Source organism: Panthera leo, chromosome D4, assembly GCF_018350215.1.
Source record: "Panthera leo isolate Ple1 chromosome D4, P.leo_Ple1_pat1.1, whole genome shotgun sequence".
Classification (NCBI taxonomy): domain Eukaryota; kingdom Metazoa; phylum Chordata; class Mammalia; order Carnivora; family Felidae; genus Panthera; species Panthera leo.
In genome coordinates, this window is record NC_056691.1 from 12,667,179 (window position 1) to 12,691,524 (window position 24,346).

Genomic DNA, 24,346 nt, shown 5'->3' on the forward strand with positions numbered 1-24,346 from the left:
ATTCCGGGTTGCAAATTCATTAGGTAAAAAACTGGGAGGATAGCTTTCTTCAAAAGCCTGGCTTTAGTCTCCTGTAATCTTCTCATGGAAGTTAAGTCTAATTCACACAGTAGAAAAGTCGGTGAAAGTATGTTCTCTCATCTGATGTCACTGGGCTTCTTTTTATGCTTTTGCCTCAGTAGTTTCTGATTGGAGTAGTATTATCTTTTACCCTCAAAAAGCATTAGGGTATTTTTTTTTACATATATTTTTTTGTCTTTTAATCCAAGAATTTAGATGGTGGCTGGGCTTCTCTTTATCTGAAAGGCAAGTCAAGAGCTCTTGCAGCCTTGTATCTAAAGAGACTGCTCTGTGACTTAGCACAGGTTTGGGGCTGTCTCTGGCATGATTACGCTTGGAGGGCTCGTTGGAGAATAGTGCCAATCATAGAAGATATTTTTCATGGAAGAGAAGCAGTTCCCTTTCTTTCAAACCTGGAAGCTTAAGAAGCAATTTCCTCTACCTGGTTCATTCTTGGCACTTAATGCAATGCCACCAGCAAATCGGAACTTTTTAATGAATGCCAACCTCCCTCCACCAGATGAATGTTGGAAATGGAAAAAAATATATTTTTTAAAAGGCTACAATAGGAATATTCCAAGAGACACTAATTATTATCAATAAAATTTCAAAGCGTGTTTATCTTAGTTCTTCGTATCCCCCACCAAGGAGTAAGTGAACAAAAAGGAAACTTTATTGGTAAAGTCAGAATCCAAAATAGCCAGTGTGACCAAGTTTTGAAAACCATGGAAGTGAGTAGTGGCTGTGATTGTCTTTTCCCAAGAATGAGAACAATTTTAAGATGTGAATGGTTGGTTTGCCCATTATTACCCTCCTCTGTCTCTATGCATTCATACCATACCATTGATGGTTTAGCAGTAAAGAATATAATTCAGGAGCGTCTGGGTGGCTCAGTTGGTTGAGTGTCCCACTCTATTTTGGTTCAGGTCATGATCCCAGGGTCATGGGATCAAGCTCCACATTGGGCTCTATGCTGAGCATGGAGGCTGCTTAAGATTCCCTCTCTCTCTCTCTCTCTCTCTCTCTCTTTCTCTTTCTCTTTCTCTTTCTCTCTCTTCCTCTCCCCCCTGCCCCTCTCCCCTGCTTATGCTCTCTCTCTCTCTCTAAAAAAAGAAGAATACAATTCAATATTTTCATTTTAAAGTGTGTATCTAAGGGATTCTATAATTCTAGTTTTACAAAATTATACTTGTTTTGTGCTGAATTTTTGGAAATTGTGCACATTTGAAAGCTTTTAAAAAATATTGTTTGTTTTTGTTGTATAACCAAAACAATAAAGGGCTCCATCATTCAGTGAAATTTGTCCTGCATGGATATGTCTCCTGAACCAGAGCAAGTCCTGTCGTATTATGCCAGTCTTTCGTATTAAAGAGCAATAACAATCAGCAGGCAGAAGGGAGTTGCAGCTCAAGACAAGGATGGTATTTCTCAATGAAAGAGGCTGGCAAGATCCAGGTCAGGCCTTGCATTCCAGCCCCTTGGCTTCATTTCTCTTTCCTCCTTACCCACGATTTCCTTTGTCTTCTCCCCTCATCACCAGCCAAAGCCCAGCCTGTCCGGGACCTGAGGAAACCACTGGGATGACTGCCCTGTAGTCCCTCCAGTTTATATTTGCTGACATGAAACCAGCTATGTGTTGTTATTAGGGAGATTCTTTAGCCAGACACAATTCAAACGTGGAAGTCACACAGAGGAACATCTTGCTTGCATTCCAGTACAGATGAGCGTGTTCTGGCTCTCCTGCTAGTTAGCTGAGAGACTTAGGAAGAGTTGAAGGAGGGGGTTGTGGGGTGCCTGGGTGGCTCAATTGGTTAAGCATCCAACTTTGGCTCAGGCCATGATCTCACAGTTGGTAAGTTCGAGCCCCGCATCGGGCTCTGCACTGACAGCTCAGAGCCTGAAGTCTGCTTCAGATTCTGTGTCTCCCGCCCTCTCTGCCCCTTCCTCGCTCATGTTCTCTCTCTCTCTCTCTCTCTCACCCTCTCTCTCTCTCTCTCCCTCTCTCTCTCTTTCTCAAAAATAAATATTTTAAAAATATTTTTTAATAAAAGAAAAGAAAGAGGGGTTTGCATTTAGTGATTTCTCAGGTTTTTTTCTAAAGCAAATATTTTGTGATATATATTTAAAAAAACACATACAAAGAAACCAACTCATGTCTCCTCTAATATATTAAGTTCTCCCCTGACTTCAAAATACCCACTGGAACCCTGTTCTCTTCTCCTAGCACCATCTCAATATATATAATGAGAGGCTGGTTTTGTGAGGTGGGGGACTTACAACCCCTAATTCTCTTACCCAGGTCTTTCATGCTCCCTGCCTCACCGCCAGATCTGAGCTTCCCACCTCCTATTTGGCCACCACCTTGTGTTGTATCTTGGCCACAGTCTTTGAAGAGTTATCACGCAGACAGCTCTCAGACATGGCGGACCTGACTTAAGATCACCAGAAAGGAGTAAATAATGCCATGAACACCTTTTTTGCTTGTAGCTCTATCTCCAGGATATTTAGAAAACTGCCTGGTATAGAGTAGATGCTCAGTAAATATTGTGGATCTCAGAGCTGGGACCACATCATCGTGTCTTGGGCTCCCCATTGTCACAATCACACGTTGGATAGGTGACTCTAGTCTCCATTACTACCCCTCTCCATGCCCAACAAATACTCACTTACAACCTGTTTTTTTTCTTCCTTATACCTGATTCTTTTCCTAGATTAATCTATAAAAATGTCCTATTCACTAGGTTAATAATCTTTCTTAATTTTTATTATTTATTTTTGAGAATAGAGAGAAGGAAAAAACAAGCAGGGGAGGGACAGAGAGACAGAGAGAGACACAGAATCTGAAGCAGGCTCCAGGCTCTGAGCTGTCAGCATGGAGCCTGACACGGGGCTCAAACTCACAAACCATGAGATCGTGACCTGAGCTGAAGTCAGATGCTTAATGGACTGAGCCACCCAGGTGCCCCACTAGATTACTAATCTTAATGTCATGTTTTCATTTAGTGAATAAGCCTTTTGAAATTAGTTTGGTTTTCCAATTATTGTTATGATCTACTGATACCATAAGACAAATACAGCCAAAGAACTTTGAGATAAATGATAATGTGTCTTTAAATCCAAGAGACTTTGGATTTAAAGAGTCAACTGAAGAGTCAACTAAAGCAAACTTTCCTCTGCTATTAATAGTACTTGGTCAGAGGGGAATAAAGTCTGGCAACAGATGACTGCATGAAAGTCACACCCAGGGATTTTGTTACTGTCATGAACTCTGTTTGAAGTTGTAATAATGGGAAAATTAAATTTGTTTTAATATAAGCCTTCATTATATCTAACAAATACATAATTCCCTATATCTCACTTCCTCTAATCTTCAAATATAGGCACTCAAAAGGGACAACATGAAATCAAAGGTGAACATTAACACATTAAAACTGTACCACAGGACCTTTATTGTTCATAGCACTGTTGGACCCAGGATGAACTTATGATCCCAAATTAAGTGGATAGGCTTTTGGAAAGCAAATGATCTGAAGATTGGGAGGATGATACTTCTCATACACCCCACTCTATCACCAAGAAGCCTATTACTGAGGGCCATAGATATCATCCCTAGGGCTTTAAGTCAGACCTTCAAGTGGAATATCGCTTCTGGCTCCCCAAGGCTCCAGGGATCAAGTTCATTCCATCAGGGGTGGTACCACCTGGGAATTCTGGGGTGTACAAGATAAGATCCATCATTTGTTAGGGTCTTAGCTTTGTCAGAGCACCTCTTGTCCAGGGAGCTATCCAAGGTGCTGTCTGAAACTCCCCATCATCCGGTAGATGTATGACTATTTTGTCCCAAGTGTTGACATATATTTCTGGCTATCTTGAGCCTCAGCCTTTTGCATTTGTCTAATCCTAAAACCATCTGTCCTTCCCAATTTGGATTCTTCCTGACTGCTACTTCCAAATCCTGAGATGTGTTGTGACGCATTCATAGCTTGCCCTCAACTGACCCTTTGCCTGTATCTTATCTTGACTCTGCCTAGTCTTAGTTCTTATCTTTTCTCACCCTGTCCCCTTCTGGGTTTTGTGTCTCTATAGTGTATGTCAGCAAAGTGATAGAAATCAGGAGTTAATCAACAAGAGAAATTAAACCTCAAAATATGTATGATTTTATTTTTGTATTAATAGAAATTGCCTGAGTTATATACTATTGAAAAAAAAACAGTATTCTAATAAGAAAGACATTAGTTATACAGAAACTAGAAGGACAAATAGAGAAATAATTTTCACTTTTCATTTATTATTCAGCATGTTTGTTAAAATAAATTATTCAGCTTCTGTTGGCAAGATCAATATTATTCTTGAAACACATATTTGTTTTACAGATTTTAGTCATATTTGCAATTGTTACCTGAAATGAAGAAAAGAAAATAATTTTGACTATAGCAGTGGATGACCCATTCTAGCAATTGGTGTTAAAATGTATTTTTAAAGATATATTCTTTAAAGATTTGGAGGACTCCAAAATCTCATGATTGAGCCTCATTTACCTGAGTTGGTCCATGTGCTCATACAATGTCAAAAATTGCCTGCAAACTAATATATTTTAATGTAATCATCATAACTTAACGCTTCCATAGAAATGCTTTCATGGGCTTTTGTATGGATCTTTGTTTCATCCCATTTCCACTACAATGTGTATGTTGTCTCTATAAGAAAAAGCAAATCCACATGAACTTGAGCACTGTGGACACACATCAGGTGTTGTGCAAGTGACTGTGTTAAAAGTTCTCTGTTTTTTCAGCTTCTTCTACAATGATCACACTGTCTTAAGAAAGAAACAAACCTCCAAGCGCACCACCCTCTGTTCTCTAGCAATGCAGAGATTGCCTGCCTTGCGTGTTACCAATGGTGTTTATGTTGGCATTAAAGCAGAGCTAATGACTATTTGGAACCATCCCTGTTCCTTTTCCCAGTACCTTGTATGACCACTGACCCCCATCTCAAAGACCATTCTTAGGGTTAGGGATGCAGATCATTGCCATTAACAATGTTTTATGTCTGTGTAAAGCTAACAACCCCTCCTGGGATTGAGCTCTTGACCATGGCTTCTGACCAACTCTTAGGATAGAGGCACCACATGTTTACTGGCCCCAGATGAGCTTTGACTCAATTTAGACCTTAGTATAAACAGAACCAGAACAGTCAACGAATCTGGTTTACCAGTAGAACCCATTCTTCTAATAAAATCTTGTAGGAGAGCCTGTCACATAATATAGATAAAAGGAAGTGAGTTTCACAGAAAGAAAGTCTGGGAACCTGGTCCCCATTGCCTGAGGTACTTTGGGGCTCCACAGAGATCTGTTTGAGAACTACTGACTGTCCACTTCCTTTACTTCACAGATGAGGAAACTGAAGGTTGGGGAGGTTAACTCACTGTTCATGACCACACAACTAGGTAGGGGCGATGTTGAGACAAGAAAATGTTCTCTGACTACCTTCTACTGTCCAATTCACGCCCTCTGCCTCCTCTCTTCCCCTTTCCCTGTTTCCTCATGGTTGAAAGGAGCATATCATGTACTCACTCTGACTTCTGATTGACGGGGCTCTTTTGTTCCCAACTAAATAAAACATACTCTAATTCAAACTGGCTTCAACTAAAGGACCTTATCATCCAATGCAAATTAAAAGTTCAGGGATATCTGGCTTCAGGTGCCACTAGGGGCTTTAAAAAAATGCCATCCAGTTCAATCTTCTTCTCTTCATTTTTCTTGGTTCTGGCTTCTATTGTACTGGCTGCATTCTGGCGGGCCTTCCTCCTGGACCCTGACAGGTGAGGCATCCAACATTCTTACAGTTAATGGTTCCTAGAGAAAAAGAGCTTCGGGACATCTGGGTGGCTCAGTCAGTTAAGCGTCTGACTTAAGCTCGGGTTATGATCTCATGGTTTGTGGGTTCAAGCCCCTCATTGGGCTCTGCACTGACAGTGGAGCTTGCCTGGGATTCTCTTTCTCTCTTTCTCTCTGCCCCCCCCCAATAAATAAATAAACTTAAAAAAATTCTTCTAATTGAGCCTCATTTACCTGAGTTGGTCCATGTGCTCACTCCTAAGCAACCTCTGTGGCCAAAGGACTTGAAGGACCTGATGGGTCAGGCCTGGGTCATGTGGGACTCCTGGAGGATGGGTTGGGGTCAGTCCTGCTCAAACCATTTGGGCTGAAACTAAGAAAGGGCAGATTCCCCAAGGAAAAAACAAAGGATACTCTTAACCAGAGCTGTGAGGGAATGGATGCTCGAAGGTAAAAGCCACATGCATCTACCTCAACATCTTCAACTCTTGGTTAGCCTTTGAGGCTGATTCTTAGAACCAGAGGCAAGACTACTCACCACAGAGCTGTCTGCCTTGCTGCTGCTTCTGTAGGACCCCGGACTCCCCTCTATTAGGGACTCTTTCACTTTGTCATTGCTCAATTAGGAAAGTATAGGGGTTTTTTAATTCTTTTTTAAAAAACACAGAATTTAAACATATCTCATATTTTTGGAGGCAATTTGTAGAAATGTCCAGACATCCCATTAGAGGGTTTGATTCAGCTTGATACACTTGAGAGTGTTTAGTTGGGGGTGGGTGAAACAAGGTCAGAAAACTTCCAGAAAAGTCTCTAAACAGTACATAGTGTTGGCACCCCCAGATTGGCCTTCTCTCCTGCATTCCATTCCCCCTGGGGAAGCACGTCTATACATGCCAAGCAAGGAACGAACTGAGCAAGGTGCATAGCAAGGCTCGCTCAGGTTTACACTGTCAGGTATGTTCTGGGAGGGAAACACTGCCCTTCGTTTCCTAGGTGAAGAAATAATATGAGCGGTGGTGGAAAAGCAAGACAGGTTTAGGGTATCACAGAGTTAATCCTATAGTTTTGCAGCAGGATTTAGTTTAGGCTTCAACTAGAGGTATTTTAGGCTAATGGAAATGTGGACCTGGAAGTCCAGAAACTTGTGTTCTTGTCTCACCTCTGCATTAGATTGTCTAGTTGACTTTGATCCAAATTGTCACCCTCTCTGGACCTTAGTTTCCAAGTCTTGAAAATAATTAGTTATGACAATATAATAACTGATTCTCACATAAATCAACATTTCCCAAAGTGAACTATGCATACTGTGGTGGTTCCTAAGACTCTTTTTGGGGGCATATGCCATATTTTTAAAAATAATGATGTATATTCTCCCAGTTTTGATGAAGTATAATATGTAACATGTTGTATGTATTTTTTTAATGTACTATATGAACCAGCACAGCAACTCCCAAATTTCATGGACAGTATTACTAAGGAATCCGATAAAATAAATACTATATTTTTAGACATGAGTATGGTTAAGAAAAACATTAAATAATTAGTACACAGAGAAAGCAAAACCCCAAGGTGGTATATAAATTATAGAATTTGAGAAAACTATGATATATGTGGCCTCAATATAAGAAAATGTTTTGATGGAGTTAGGAAAATGATTTGACAGGGAATCTGAGACCATGCTTCATTGAGAACTCATACTATGCCCATTGTTACACGCTTCCCATGTGTGAGATTATTCAGTTTTTAAAGTAAGAACTACCTGACTTTGAAACCATGTTCTTGGGACACCTGGGTGGCTCAGTCAGTTGAGCATCCAACTCTTGATTTTGGCTCAAGTCATGGTCCCAGGATTATGGGATAGAGCCCCGTGTTGGACTCTGTAACTGAGCGTGGAGTCTGCTTGGGATTCTCTCTCTCTCTCCTTCTGCCCCTCTCCCCTGCTCATGTGCATGCTCTCTCTCTCTCTAAAATAAAACAAAACCCAAAAAACCCCATGTTCTTTCCACCAGCCACACTATCCCTCCAAGCCTCATGGCTAACAGAGAGGTGAAAACATAATGGTTCGATATTTGTATATAACGTGGAATGACCACCACAGTAAGTCTGGTTAACGTGGGTTACCATATATGGTTATACGATATTTTTTTCTTGTGATGAGAACTTTTATGATCCACTCTCTTAGCAGCTTTCAGATATGCAGCACAGTATGATTAACTATGGTTATCATTCTGTACGTTACATTCCTGTGACTTCTTCACTTTATAACTGGAAATTTGTACCGTTTGGCCTCCTTCACCCATTTTGCGCTGCCCCCACCTCTGGCCTCTTCCACCTCTGTCAACCCCCAATCCGTTCTCTGTTGCTATGAGCTTGGGTGTTTTTTAGATTCCACATATAAGTGAGATCATATGGTTTTTGTCTTTCTCTGTCTGACTTATTTCACTTGGTGCAATGCCCTGTTTTTCTATAGTGGCTACACTAATTTACATTCCCACGTTCAGTGCACAAGGGCTCCCTTTTCTCCACATCCTTGCCAACACTTGTTATTTCTTGTCTTTTTGATATTCGCCATTCTAACAGGTGTGAGGTGAGACCTCATTGTGGTTTTTGATTTGCATTTCCCTGATGATGAGTGATATTGAGCATTTTTTTTTTTCATGTGTCTGTTGGCCATCTTAATGTTTGGGAAAATGTCTATTCAGATCCTCTGCCCATTTTTAAATTGGATTATTTATTTGCTCTTGGGTTGTAGGAGTTCTTCTGTGTTTTAGATATTAACCTCTTTCCAATATATATGATTTGCAAATATTTTTTTCCCATTCGGTAGTTTGCCTTTTCATTTTGTTGATGGTTTCCTTTGCTGTGCAGAAACTTTACTATCTTAGATCTTTCAATTATGTACCATTATGTATTCAAAAAGTAGTAATAATAATTGTTTTTAATTGAGTCCACATGGATGTGGCCCTGGAACCCTGAGAGATATCACTCATGACAACCTTTGCCACCCCTTTCCTGACTCAGCTTGACCCACTGCTGTCCTGGAGAAAGGCACACATCCACAGGCTAGGATGTGTAGAACCTTCTGGAAGGCCTAATCACAGAGGGCTGGAAAGGAGGAAGAGCCACGTCTCTGCCCTTTATCTGGGAGGGTCCAGAGTGATCCTCAAATCAAATAGTCTCTTTTCATAGAGAATTGGCCTGGAGCCTAGCATTGCTAGGTAAAATAGAGGAAGCCTCCTTCAGTTTGAATTTCAGATAAATGACAAATAATTTTTTTTTTTTTTTTTTTTTTAGTATAAGTATGTCCCATGCAATATTTGGGACATACTTCAGTACTCTGAATTGCTTAATGTGGCGATCCAAGTGGGACTTGGAACCAGTTGCTCATCAGGCTGTGTGTTTTCTCTGAGCGCGGCTTTCCCGATCTGTGAAATAAAGGATAACACGTCTCCAGCTGTACCGTGGGGTTGCTGTGAGGCTTAAATAGGCCCCTGGGCTTTGTGAATAGTTACGTGCTCTGAAGTTATAAGGAATAAACGCAGTTACTCTCCACGTTATTATTCTCAAAACCTTAGTCTCCAGAGCAAACAACTCACTGAAAGCCACTGCCTTGTTCTCCTGTCAACTTTGCTGTGATTTCTTACATGCCTTGGGCACAGAGCCCTACATTTATTTTCATATTTAAGGAGGACTTCTAAAATATATTAACAGGGACTTCTTTGTCAGTGTTTATTGTTACTGGCTTTAAATTTGTTGCCTTTATTTTAAGCCATCTTTTTTGTAAGATCATCACATGCATGTTCTAAATATTTAATGTTTTTAACGTTTATTTATTTTTGAGAGAAAGAGTGAGAGTGGGGGAGAGGTGGGGAGAGAGGGAGACAGAGAATCTGAAGCAGGCTCCACACTGTCAGTGCAAAGCCCAACATGGGGCTCAAACCCTGAGCTGTGAGATCATGACCTCAGCTGAATTCTGATGCTCAGCCGACTGAGCCACCCAGAAGCCCCTAAGCCGTCTTAACCTTAGGTGAATGTATGGCAGGATGTACTGCTTAATTCATTTAGCTGATATTTCTTGAACATCTAATATGTAGTAGGCACTGGAGATAAAGGGGGGGGGGTGTGTATAAAATAGACACAGACCCTGCCATCATTGCCTGCATGGTCTGACTGAGGTTCAGCAGTGATAGAACCAAAAGAAAAGAGCAAACATAACAAGAGTGCTTCTCAAGCCTTGTTTGACTTTGGAGCCACGTGGGGGGTGGCTACAATATCTGCTTTTAGTAGAGTAACTAACCGTCCCAGGTTGCCCAGGATGGAGGAGTTTCCCGGGACGTGGACCCATGTCTAAGCCTCCCTGGGAGATTCCAAGACACATCCACGACTGAGAACTGCTGGTTTAGGAGTGGAGAGCATGTTGGCTCTTGAACTTGATAAAGATTATCTGACAAATGAGGATTTCTCAGCCGGTGTGGATGTGGTTACTTACATAGACACAGAGAAGGGGCATTCATGTACGGGGCCAGGCACACTGCTAACCTGGGAAAATAAGCATGGAGGGAGCAGGAATCTGGAGTGGACAGGACAGGGTGTGGCTCTGGTTAATGTGTCAAGAGACCCAAGACTGCCTAAGTCTGGGGTCTCTAAACCATCTCCAGGTCCACGGAACAAGTTGTGGGCCCCTGTGAAAGAGATTAACTGGGAGGGAACAGACCTCAGAGGCAAAATGCCCTGGACAACACATGATAGTATAAAACTTTTTAGCCCACCTGGCAATAGTGGCCACTCCTCTTTGCTCTGTTAACAGATGAAGTTCTGTGTTCAATTATGTTTGAAAAACAAACATTTTAAAGCCACACATCTAGATGAGATCACTCGTTTATCTTTTGTTTTTTTAGGTTGCAACCCTTTTTTTTTTTTAAGTTTATTTTCATTTTGAGAGAAAGATAGAGAGCAAGCAGGGTGGGGGTGGGGGGAGGAGAGAGAGGGTGACAGAATCCTGAGCAGGCTCCATGCTGTCAGCACAGAGCCTGATGCAGGGATCAAGCTCACGAACCATGAGATCATGACCTGAGCCGAAGTCAAGAGTTGGATGCTTAAATGACTGAGTCACCCAGGCACCCCGATGAGATCATTCATTTAAAACATATTCTGGGGTTTTCTTTCATTAAAATTTTTTTTTAATGTTCATTTTTGAGAGAGAGAGAAAGAGGGAGAGAGAGACAGAGAGCAAGCAGGGGAGGGGCAGAGAGAGAGAGGGAGATACAGAATCTGAAGCAGGCTCCAGTCTCTGAGCTGTCAGTAGAGAGACTGATGCGGGCTCGAACCCACAAACTGTGAGATCACGACCTGAGCAGAAGCTAGATGCTTACTGACTGAGTCACCCAGGCGCCCTGGGGATTTCTTCTCATTTAAACCCTTCTTCCTATTATTATGTATACCATTGTAACCATTGTAAGTTGCTTCTTCTCCATAATACAACAAAAAGAAATGTGTTCACCTGTATAGCTGTATTTCCTTTTATGTTGAATATTCTTGTTCCTACTTGCCTTTATACTTTATAATAGGCATATAATGCCAAAACTGAAATGAGAAAGTGCAAATAAAAGTATGTTGTCTATTTTTATGTAAAAAAATATATATTTAAAGTGTATTTAAATTCAGATGTATTTATTTACCTGTACTGAAGTGAAATTTTCACAGGCACTCCTATCTTGTTCGGGTTCCGAGGAAGCTGAAATGTGTATAACTCTTTTGTTTGCCAAAATTGCCTTGCATATGCATGAGCAAAAACATCTAGTTCTTTTCTCAGCAGCGTTAGCAGCAAAACTGGTAAGATAGAGGGTTGGAGTCTCTTCTAAGTCAAAATAAGAAAATTTCCTTGTAAGTGAACACATATTCCATGGAAGAAGGAGCCTTTTCTCCTTCCAGGTGCACTCAGGAGACCTGCCGAGTGAATTCGGGTATCTGGGGTCTCCCTGACATATTTCCTTTATCTTAAATAGAAGGACCTTTCTTTTTTTTTTTTTAATTTTTATTTCTGAGACAGAGAGAGACTGAGCATGAGTGGGGGAGGGGCAGAGAGAGAGAGGGAGACACAGAATCTGAACTAGGCTCCAGGCACTGAGCTGTCAGCACAGAGCCCGAAGCGGGGCTCGAACCCACGGACCATGAGATCATGACCTGAGCCAAAGTCGGTCGCTCAATTGACTGAGCCACCCAGGCGCCCCTAGAAGGACTTCTCTAACTTTGCAGGGAATATCTTCCCCGCCCGGCCAAGTCATGTCGCGGAAAACGTGCTCTGAGAAACTGATTTTTGGTAGAACACGCTATCAGATAATGCAGCCTTTTCTTATATTTTCATAGTTATTTGTTAAATATTGTATCAAGTGGAGCTCCCTTTCCAGATATCCCATGACCTTTTACTGTCATGGTTTGGTTTTCTGTTGACGGTTGCTAAGGTAAACTTCTCTTCTTAAACTGCCACTGGGGCCAGCGGGGTTTAAATCTGTGCCCTTCCCAGACCCTACGCAGGAGGGTGGAGCCAACATCTGTGGTAGTGGTTTCCAATGTTGGTAGATTGTTTACACTGGAGATTGCCTGCTGGCGTTTGTTTTGACTTTTGCCAGGGTTAATGCTTTGTAATCTTCTAAGGCTCCTTTTGCAGTGTTAGCCAGGATATGAGAATCATTTCCCCGTTGTCAGGGGGAACGAAAATGGCATTTAAGGCGTCTAAGCAATGCTGACCTCATCACTTCCCCATGTAGCGCTGATCTCTGCACTTTGGCACTCCTCAAAATTGGAAGCTGATAAAACTCTAGGTCTCTTGAATCTAGAAATGTCACATACTGAAACATTTTCTGAATGCCTCCCCTAAACCCTGCATTCCAGAAGGACAAAGAATTGTGTGTTTTAACAATTCTTTGTGTATCTTGACATAATGAGAATTTCTGTTTCAGGAAGTTAACGGTGGGAGCATACATGAAGACATTAAGTGTCGTGTGAGTTGCCATTGAACTTACAGCTCACATTCAATACCATATTTCCTAAAATAATGGTAAATTGAGTAATTGTTACGAAATTCATGCCTAATGAGACATCTCCATAATAAAAAAGACTTTCAATGTATCCTTTATATGTAAACATGACGAAAGAAATCTATCATCAGGAAGGAGTTTATTCATTTATTTAAAAATATAGAGAACACCTAGGCAGATACGTATGATATGCTTAAAACCTAGGGAGCAATACGGACAAGTATGCTGCCTGGAAAAAGCTGTATCTAAATAGGATCACCATGGACAGTTGTCCAGGTTGTGCATTGCACAACTGTACCGAGTGGCTCGCTGAAGCAGAGACCTTAATGAAGTGTAGGTGTAAGTTAGGAAAGGAGGCAAGGGGTAGTAGAATGGAATGTATGAAGGAAGGGAGATGAAAGAGTATCATAGGTGAAGAAAACACCACGTAAGAAGGCCTGGAAGAAAGAGAGAGTGTGACACCTTAGCTTAGAGGAGCTACAAGAAATCCTGTGCTGCTGTGTAGACTGTGATAGGGATGCGGTGGTTAACTATGACAGCCAGAACAGGAGGGCAGGGCCTTATATCAAGGACAGTGTGGGGTTCCCTTGGGTACTTTAGGGCAGAAAGTGATACAATCAGTTCGGCATCATAGAATAACACCTTGGCTACTGCTTGGAGATCAGATGTGTATGGGGCAAGACTGAAGCAGGGAGATGTACTGGGAGGCTATTCCAATAATCCAGACGGAAGAGGGTGTTCTAAACTTGTGCCAGAGAGGGGACCTGGAGGAATGGATGGCTTTGAGATACATTTAGGAAATTAAGTCCTCAAGACTGGTAGAATTTTGGAGAAGGGAGACAAAGGCATCAGTGAAGGTGCTGAGATTTCTTGGTTGGTCACTGGCTAGCCGGGGGCTCCAGTCACTCTGATTTGGAACTCAGAGGAAGAGCAGGATTGGGGGGTACAGAGAATGGGTTTGTGTCCAAGCAGAGATGCCCACCAGGAAGTTGGACACACGAGTCTGGAAGGTAATGTGGATCCGGCTGGTGACATAGATTCGGGAGTCACCTGTAGAGAAATGAAGCTGGAAGTCACGGGTGTAAATCCGACAGGTGCTTGAAAGGGCCTGTAGCAGAAACAACTGAATAACAGGGGTTTAAACTTGCATTTGCTTCTCTCCTTCCTAATGAGAAGTACAGAGGCAGGAAGTCCAGACTGGTCCGCAGACTCCACAGTGTGGGCGGGAATCGGGGTCCTCCAGTGATTCTGCCAGGACCACAGCACCGACTCCCATCCTCAGGCCGCCTGCTAAAGGGACCGACTGTGTCAGCTTGCCTGGGACTCAGGGGGTTCCCAGGATACGAGACCTTCTGTTTCAAAACCAGGAAAGTCCCAGGCTAACTAGGATGAGTTGGTCACCCCAGTGATCTCCTGGGTTTATATGGCCACCGCATGGGGCACCTGGATGGCAGTTAAGCATCTGGCTCTTGATTTCAGCTCAGGTCATGACCTCACCGTTGGTGGGATCGAGCCCCACATCAGGCTCTGCCCTGATGGCATGGAGCCTGCTTGGGATTCTCTATCTCCTTTCTCTGCCTGCCTCTCTCCCTCTCTCTCTCTCTCTCTCTCTCTCTCTCTCTCAAAATTAAAAAATATAAATAAACAAATGGGTCCTGCAGCTGCAGCCCATGGCACCCACACCTCAGATGGGAAGGAGGAGGAAAGGAGGGACGAAAGGAGAAGCCAACTGCGTCGGGCCTGTCTTTAGAGGAACGTTCCTGGAAACCCCATCCAGCGAAGTGCTCTTACATCTCCGTCTGGAACTTTGTCATGGGCCACCTCTACATGCAAGGGTGGTGTGGCAGTGGCAATGTCCTGATTGGGGACAGCACCAGCCCCGATCAAACCAGGGCTCTTCAGAGAGGAAGCAGGAGAGAACGGATGGGGGGTAGGCTGTTAGCAGCTCCTGCTACAGGGAAAAAGACTCATCGGAGTAGAGACACCAGACGCAGACCCAGGGGAATGCACGCACTTCAGAGACGAGGGTAGGCCGGTCCCAAGGAGATGCGTGGGAAGAGCAGGTGGGAGGTAGGAGCAAAAACCTACAGAGAGAGGGTATCGAGGAGTCCCGAGGAAGAAAGCATTTTGCGATCCAGGGGAGTCGGAGACGTTAATGCCGCTCCCGTCTGATTTATAAGCAAAGCCACCTCGAAAGTGAAAGGTGCCACAGCCTTCCTGTGGAAATTGCCCTCAGGCCAGACACCCCAGAAGCGGGAGAAGATGCTGAGTCAGTTGGAGGAAGAAGCGAGACCCCACCTGTCCCCATGGCCTTCCCCCAGGACCAGGACTCGTGTTGCCAGTTGATGGTAACACTCTACATTCCGTGAGTCCAACCTGGGCCTCACAGTTGTCTTCCATTTTAATGCTAAGTGGCAGTGGAGGGAATAAAACCTTCCCCGGGGCACTAGTGCACAGCAAGCTCGCTTCCAGCCCCGCACATGAAGTTTCTAGTTTCCTGCACTCAGAGGCATGGCTGTGGCTCCCCTGGTACCAAGGGGAAATTCTTACTTATAAATGGATACCGGGAAAAGTCAACTTGCATGGCAGGGAAAAGGGTCCACCCTGCCCACAGCCCTGGGTGCTGGGATGGCCCTGAAGCCTCTATGTGACAATTTGCTGCTGCTGTTGAAATGCAGGCTTCCTTTCTCCGTAAGCAAAGCAGAATTTGAGACGTTCCCCAGCACAAGAGCCTCTGCTGTACCAGAGGATTCATTCTGGGAGGGCTTTCTTACCAGTTGGGACCAAAATAGGACTGTGAATGCCAGTCACTTCTTCTCAATTATAGATCATTTTCTCCATTACATTTCAGAAGCAGGTCCTGCCTTTTAAGTCACACTAAAAATCAGTCCACCTCAGTGCATTGCTGTCTGGGGGGGATTTAGGCTTAAGTGCATACCTCTTAGAGCTCATTCATGTCTATGCATGGCAGATAACTGAAAGCCAGGGGTTTGGAGCAGTTCTGCTGAATGGGAATGAGGAGTTTCCTGAAACTGTGTCATTATTAGGCACCTGGCAAAGAGAGGGAAGGAAAGAAGCCTTTCCCATGTAAAACATTTCCTGGAGATCTGCCTCGCAAAACTCTGTAGAGAGACCCTTTCTAATGCAGCAGGGAGACTGGAAGTCTGGCAGACTTGCTTACATTGGGCAGTACAGAGCACCTGTTGTCTGACGCATAGGGGTCCAACCCAGCCCGCAAATGGATGCGCACATAGTGCCTTCTCAATGCAAACGAATAAATACTTACCAGGACGCTGAGCTGAAACTCTGGGCTGTGCCTTGTACTTATGAGCCGGTGCTGCCCTCATGCTGAGTGGCTCCTTGTTGCCCCAGACCCCACACCCCAGCAGTAACTATAGGAGATATTGGCTGGGGTCCTCTGAGCCCAAGATTGTGGGGTCTCTGTCCCCTGTCACTAATCCAAGTGCAGGTGCAAATATCTTATTCTGCATGCATTGATTCTAACCTCTGGTTTGCTAACATCCTTTGCAGGTGGTGGAAGGTATATTACTAAAGATCAACTATAAGGCATACCCTAATTTTATAAAACTGTGCAAAAAGCCTTTTATAGTCGAGGCGATATGACAGAAAAGTTAATCTGGTTATTGTGTTATCTGTATGAAGAGTATTTGTAGAAAAGCCCATATGGGCTTGCACGTTAGAAACATCGGTCCATCTAGGCTTCCGCAATAAAGAAAAGGAAGAAAACTTTGCCCTCCTGCTATAAGAAGATGAATACAATTATGAAAAGATAGATTAATAAAGAGACAGACTAGGAAGTGTTTGGAGGCAGCATGGAGCGGTGGGAGGCGGCAGTTGGGGGGGGGGGGGTGGAAAGCAGGGACTTGGAGCCCAAGCCCAAGAACCCCACTTGGTTCACTTGCCGTGACCGTAGACTGCTGCACTGACCTTTGTGAATCTCTTTCCTCCCTTGTCAAGTGGCATTTCCTGCCTGATAGAGATCATCCGTCAGGATTAAGAGGGAAGAACACACATCAAGAATCTCATGCCTACAACACAACAAATGTCAGTTCCTTTTGAATCTTTGTTTCTTATCCATATATATTCATATAGTGATTTACTAAACCACAGAGGATACTAGTAAAGCTAGACACAGAAGGTGAGCATACTTTAGGCAAACCGTAGAAATCTGTGATTTTTCTTAGATATTCTCAGAACAGAACTTTCTTCTGCTAGAGGTAATCAGATTTATTAATCATTGTGAGTCTGATAGAAAAAAAAAACAGATACTAACAATCCCGAATATTTAATACAGTTTTTACATTTGAGAAATGCTATACAATTTATTTTCTAGTAACACAGTCAACAGTTTTTGAGAACCCCTATGCCCATTGCGTTTTGTATACATTTGACTTTTTAATTTTTTGGAAGTCTTTGATGTGTGAAGAAAGCAAGACTCCTTCAAAATGTAAGCTGATGGCTTTATACATAATTGAAGATGTGCTACGTGAGGCATCCTCTCTCCTACATAGGCAAAAAAAAAAAAAAAGAAAGAAAACCTTCTGAACATCTGCCGGGTGCTTTGCATGCATTCTTATCTGGGCTGCTTTGATCAGCTGGTAAATCCCAGAGATGGTTGTCATGGCAGAAAACACAGTCAGGCAATGGGACGGCTGTGGCTGAGACCTAGAAAGAGGTGTGCCCACAGCTTTGGAGCAGGAACCAAGGAGAACGGATACAGCTGCAGGTGGATATCCCGTGCAGTGGGCAGGAATTGGTGTCGGAAGGGCAGAATGATGGGTAGCAGGTAAGGCAAGTGGCAGCTGGCATCAGGGAGGTCCCACATGAGATGACGAGGTGAGCGAGCCACCAGGAAGAGTAGACTGATCGGGTAGCTGGAAAGATAGGAGCTAACATCTATTAAGAGTTTGCCCCATGCAAACCCTTGGGCACAGTGCTGAGATCTTTACTTACGTTACCTTATTTAATCTTTAAAACTCTGCCAAGTCAGTGTTTTAGCATTCTCATTCCACCAATGAAGAAAGGGAGTCTCAGATAGTATAAGTAACTGGCTCAAAATGACACGATTTGTAAGTGATGTGATTGGAATTTGAACCAACATCAGTCTGGAGCGATAACTGTGACCCTCCCCCCCTCTCCACCATGCGCTTCCACAGGCAGGACCCCATCCCAGGAGACAGGCAGCAAGGCCTTCAGGAAATCTGGTGAGAAGGTCATTGCCTGAGTTCAGGGGGCTGGACTTCAGCCCGGGGAAGGAAACTGCCAGAAAGAAGGCCATGTCCTTGTGTTCGACGTGCGTGGTACTAAGAGCTAACAAAATAGAGACATAGGCGTCATTATCAGATTTAGGTCACGAGTTTTCACCCAGGATCATACATGTGCCAAGGTCCAGTTTGGATGGGATGGTGAGTAGTCCCGGATGACAGCCAGGGGAGCTTAGCTGTGAGGATAGGCAACCAGGAGGGGCCCGGCGCTAAAGAGCGTAGAGGCCTAGACATCAACGTGGAGGGGTCAACTGAGGTGAACTGGGTGAAGAATGTTGTCATCTTAGCATTGAAAAGGCGCTACTGGTCTGCTACCTCAACAAATGTTGGTTGGCTCCGAACCGTAGTGGACAAAAAGGAGGCGACATCAATTTCTCACTATCTCTGGAACAACTCAAGGACCCCTCCCCCTGACGATAAGAGAAATAACTAACAATTGGCATTACAGTTTACAAAGCATTTTTAGATACATCATTTTCATCAGGTCCTTACAATGACCCCGTAGATTGCAAGTCCTAGCTCACTGGGGCCTTATGTTCTCAACTCGGCACAAAAGGTGAAAATCGGACACCATCAAAATTGCCCTTGAAACTTCCTTAAGTTGCAGACTGCAGTGGATGTGGCTCCCTATATATTATACTATTTCCATGTGCAACACAGCCAGTTTTCCTTTTAGTGCTGAAATATAGAAGCAGATTTTATTTAGTGGCTATTTGTACGAAATCATTCCGTGTGGATCTGAGTACGTTGAGTGCCTTCCCAAAGTATTAATGTATAGGTAACCGGACTCCACTGTTTTGTTCTCCCCATTTTGCAGATACAGAAACTGATGACACAGCCTATGCATGGTAGAGTTTTAAGCAACGGTTGTGCTTTACAGATCCTGGGTGGGGTCCACTGCACCGCACGGTCACCCCAGCATAACCATTACACCTGAAAGACAGTACATTCATCAGCAAATAGAATGCAGGGCTACCAAGAAGGCCCCTGTGATTCATGTGCTGGCCAGATTGCCAGAGTGATGGTCCCAGCACACTGTGCCCTGGCTATCAGAAGTTGAAAGACTGCCCGCTGGAAGTAGATATTGATCTCAAAACCCTTCACAGGCCAGGGAAGCTCCCTGAAGATAGCACCCTAACTGCGAGGCTGGCCATTAGCTGAGCGTCTGCTGGCCCATCAGTGCTCACCACGAAAGCCCCGGGGGCCCGGCTGGGGTGGGCATTTGGGGCAATGAGTGTGCGGGGTGGGGGCGGGGGCCGAAGGACATCAAGCAAAGCAAAGAGGAATTTCAGGGCCTTTCTAGTAAGAGTTTGGTGTTGGGGAGCCTAAAATGCCAGCGGTGGGGGAGGTAATTCCAGGATGGAAGGCCGCAGGTTAGATGCTGGCCACGAATATGGGAAACTCTGAGCAAGCATGAGAGTGCAGTGGGTCCCTGAGATACACAGGCGCATCAGGTCACTGCTGTAGGAAGCTGCCGACCAGAGTCAGATTCAGAAGGCTCAGGTTACAGTTCTTGCTTCCAATATGTTTTGTTTCGTTGTTTTTTGTTTTTTCGTAGAAACTCTGCTCCACATCCTGGTATAGCCCACAGATCTCCACCTATCAGTGTCAAGAATGGGGAAGGGAGGCAGGAGGAGGGGAGGGGACTATAAAGAGGGCAAGGAAAGGAGGAGGCTGAGGAGGAGGTTGGGGGGAAAGGGGAAGGAGAAGAGAGAAAAGGAGAGAAGGAAAAGCGGAGGAAGGAGGAGGGGGTGGAGGAGAAGGAAGTGATGAGTGGCCTGTTTTCCGTGACTTACGTTTGCGTTCCCATTTAGTTATCAGAACTGTGACGTTTAGCTGACACTGAACTTTTTGTGCCTAGGCCCCAGGATCTGTGGCAACCAAATGCATTCAATGTGCTATAATGATGCCAATTAAATGCAGGTCAAATCACTGGGTATGTGGGGAGTTGTTGAAGGAGAAGGTTGAGTCCATCAAGGTATTGTAACTCCAGCAGAGGCATGCTGCTTTTCTGGCTTCTGCAGCCCCTCCGCCTGACTTCTCAAACTCGCATTTATGTGGGGACAAGGAAGATGAAAGCTGCATGCTGAGTGGGCCTGGTGTAAGATCATAAAAGGCCACGGACTCTTGGCTTCAGTGTCAGGAGGTAATAGGGAGTAGTGGGGATTATGGTAAAATGGAGCCCCCATGTCACCCTCTGAAGAGGCAGCACTCCTTAGCTCCAGCCTGTTGTGGTCACGTGTCGCATGATAGTGGTCTCTGTGTTGTGGGGCCTTCTAATTTTTCACAAGAAGGCAGAGATCCCATGTGCAAGCAACATTCAATGGGCCATTGAAACGCATCTGCAGGCTGTCTCTTCACTGGACCACAGCTGTGTATTTCCCTGAATTGCAAACAGCAGACTGATCCTCTCCGGGGCTCCCTTCTCTTTCCAGGCCATTACATTTACGTGGACACCTCCTTTGCCAAACAGGGGGAAAAGGCCGTGCTGCTAAGTTCTGACCTACAGGCTGAGGAATGGAGCTGCCTCCGACTGGTCTACCAGATAACTGCGTCTTCAAGGTTTCCATCAGATACCAGCCGGCTGAACCTCTATGTGAGATTTGAAGACGAAAGCTTTGATCGCTTGCTTTGGTCAGCTAAGGAGCCTTCTGACAGCTGGCTCATAGCCAGCTTGGACTTGCAGAACAGTTCCAAGAAATTCAAGGTCGGTGGAATTTAGGCACACGGCTTATCACGTAGCATTGTGCTATTCTGAGATCGTATGCAACCTTCTGCCACTGAAGTTAGTTATCTCCTATGTTAGGATGCACTGCCTCATGAGACATGCATCCCAGGGACACCGGGGTGGCTCAGTTGGTTAAGCATCCGACTCGGTTTCAGCTCAGGTCACAATCTCATGGTTTGTAAAATTGAGCCCCATATCAGGCTCTGCGCTGACAGCACAGAGCTTGCTTGGGGTTCTCTCTCTCTCTCTCTCTCTCTCTCCCTCCTCCACATGCTCTCTCTCTCTCTCTCTCTCTCAAAAATAAATAAATAAATAAACATTTTAAAAAAGAGATGCATCCCAGAAGAAAAATAATAATTAATATATAGCAAATTGATACTTTGCTTATTCTTTAAAAGAACTTCTTCCCAGATTTTTTCTTGTCTATTTAAGTGGGACTTCTGTGAGAATCCAAATGGGACCTAAACCAACCTCTTCAATGGAAATTTGCTTTCTAATGGGCTTTCGGGAGCCTTCTCACTTCTTTTTTCTTTTTTTAATGTTTATTTATTTTTGAGAGAGAGAGAGAGAGAAAGAGAGAGAGGGGGACAGAGGATCCAAAGCAGGCTCTGTGCTGGCAGTAGAGAACCTGACGTGGGCCTCGAACTCACAAACAGTGAAATCAAGACCTGAGCCAAAGTCAGATGCTTAACCGACTGAGCCACCCAGGCGCCCCTGCATTCTCATTTCTAATAATTTTGTTTCGTCCTTCTAAGCTGTGTGTATTATCTTCCTAATGGCTTGTTTGCTACAAATCTTGAACAAAACATTTACTAAGATAAAAGGAAAAGTGACGATACCTTGAAAAGGGAAAACCACTTAAAGGATATGTTCTAATTCCTTTCCCAAGATGGAGGCTGTTCCCTCAGAAGTGATGGAAAAGGAAGGTAGATGATGTAACATGAAACTGGGTGTTATGTGGGACAGGAAAGGAGGATGGATCTGAACTCACTTGTCCAAACACAAAGTATGGTATTTCGTGAGACAGGGCCTTCACGAAAACTCTCTCCATTCTTTAAATCCTTTTTTTTTTTTTTTTAATATTTGTTTATTTTTGAGCTAGAGAGAGCACGCACTCACGTGCGTGCACGAGTGGGGGAGGGGCAGAGAGAGAGAAGGGGACAGGGGATGTGAAGTGGGCTGTCAACACAGCCGGATGAGGGACTCCAGCTCACAAAAAGTGAGATCATGACCTGAGCCGAAGCTGGACACTCAACCGACTGAGCCACCCGGGCTCCCTCTCTCCATTTCTATTTCCCTTTTCAATTCCCTTTCTCATCTCTCCCCTCAAAAAGGGTTGCAATGTTGTATTCTCTCCCCCTACCTCCCCCTGCTACATGCAGCCTCCCCGCCAGGCAGGAGGGAGAGTTGAGGGAAGGTTGAGGTCTGAGTTCCCTAGTTCATACTGTCTTCCTGTCTATCGGCCACATCCTAAATCTACCAGCATAGTTGCCAGAGATTGGTCTAAAATCACATAAGGAAAAGCAAATGCGTCCAGAAACTGGACCAAATGTGAGCCACAACAGTGCTTGAAATCAGCCACAGACATTGTCGAGCTGCCTTCTGTTCTTTATGTAAAATTTTCAGGTTTTTTTTCAGCAATACAGAAAGTACAAGTTGATTTATGAGGCTCTTCTGTCTCCCGTGGAGTCTCCCACGGCTGGTCAGATTGTGCCTCCCTCCTCCTCTTCCCCCTCCTCCGAAGGGTTTCCCCCTGAAGCCTCTGCCCTCAGTTCCTGACCGTTCTCAGAACAGATTTCTCCAGGGGTGCGGGCACTCCTCTCCATCCACGGCCACTCGGTGCCCCCAGAGGCTCTAGAGAAGGGGGTGGTTGGGATGACAATTAAAGACACTTGACTCCAAGCGTATAGTGGACACCTTCCTCACCTGTACACACACACACCACACACACACATATTCTTTTAACAAAGCCCCCCATGAGATTGGTATACAATAGCAGTTAGTGGAGACAAGCAGCCTCGCTTTGCCATGAATTGCTGAGCATTTCCTGACAAGTAACTGAAATACTGAACCAAGGAAACACAGTGTGGGTAGCCTAACTCCTTGCTTCCTCATGTGTCGTGCAGATTTTAATCGAAGGTGTGCTGGGCCAGGGAAACACAGCCAGCATTGCGCTCTTTGAAATCAAGATGACAACCGGCTACTGTATCGGTAAGTGGGCTTCATTTTCAGTGCATCGGAGCGTGAATCTGTTTCTAAAATCTGTTGCCAGAGGGAACTGAATCAATCCTGAAGGCAAAGTATTTTATAGAAGTCAGCGCATCATGCATAGTAGTTCAGATGCTTTGCAAGTTTCACTTGAATGGTATACGTTGTGTCTGTCTATGGCGGAGGAAGGCTCCTTGGGGTTTGCCCGGACCGGGTGGATATATAAAGGAAAAGTAGATGCCACTACTATAACTTGACTTACTTCCTGAACTTCAACATGTTCTATTAAAAATAATTTCCGGTTTGCTAGGAACTCAGCTTTTGCCAGAAAAGCGGGCATCCTATTCCCTTCTTTCCCCAGCTTACTCCTTTTGTCTCATGCACACCTCCGCCCCTGTCTTAATGTCACCATTGTTGCTTAGATGCCCGGGAGCAGGGCTGGTTGGGTGCCTTTTATGTGCCGGCTTCTGAGAGGGTGCAAAGAGAAGACACAGTCCTTGCTCTGTGGCCGCTGGCTCACCTTCTGTCTGTCTGCCCCTGGCACTATTTCTGTCTATGATGGCGCTCCTGGAGAAGGCCAGGCCAGGCTGTGGGGGTGCACGGAGGAGGAGGACAGGAATCTGGCAGGACTGAACACCAGCGATGCATTTGAGCTGGGGTTTCATGAAGCCGGGGCGGCATTTGGTCAAGTGCAAGTGCAGAGCAGGAAGGGAATAGCTCTCTATGAGTAGACCCCAGAAGGGAGGAAGCGGAGGGCATTCTCAGGCTCAGGTCAGAAGCTGAGTAGGGTGTCTGGAGTTAAATCAGGACTGTCAAGGGAGTCTTAAGGAAGAGTCTGGATCTCAGCCAGCCCACCGGGGAGTATGGATGATTCCATGGTTGGCGGGGGCTCGAAGTGGGCAGAGGAGGGGCCTGAGGCTGCCTTTTGCCATGGTGAGACTCTGGCTGTCCCGTGGAAAATGACTTGGAAACAAGGAGAATATGTAGGAGAGGAAAACCCCCAGGAAGAGGTTGTAACATTACAAACGGGGCACCATGAAGGTCTAACACTGGGCTTGAACAGGGAAAAGGAGGTAGATTTGAGAGATTTTTCGGCACTGACATTCTTTGGAGAGGAAGAGGAAGGAGAGTCAGAGACAGTTCTGAATAAAAAGGAGAGTTTGTTGATTTCCTGAATCTCCCCTGTCTGTT

General features: G+C 44.6%; 1 protein-coding gene across 4 annotated transcripts in view; it reads left to right on the forward strand.

The window, feature by feature from the left end:
• The window catches only part of MAMDC2 (MAM domain containing 2), a 317,683-nt gene that overhangs the window by 210,875 nt on the left and 82,462 nt on the right, over nucleotides 1–24,346 (forward strand). For all 4 annotated transcript variants that reach the window (XM_042912057.1, XM_042912058.1, XM_042912060.1 and 1 more), the window contains 2 exons: nucleotides 20,655–20,926; nucleotides 23,074–23,158. In XM_042912057.1, coding sequence (XP_042767991.1) covers nucleotides 20,655–20,926; nucleotides 23,074–23,158 — 357 coding nt within the window. The remainder of the gene's footprint in view (nucleotides 1–20,654; nucleotides 20,927–23,073; nucleotides 23,159–24,346) is intronic.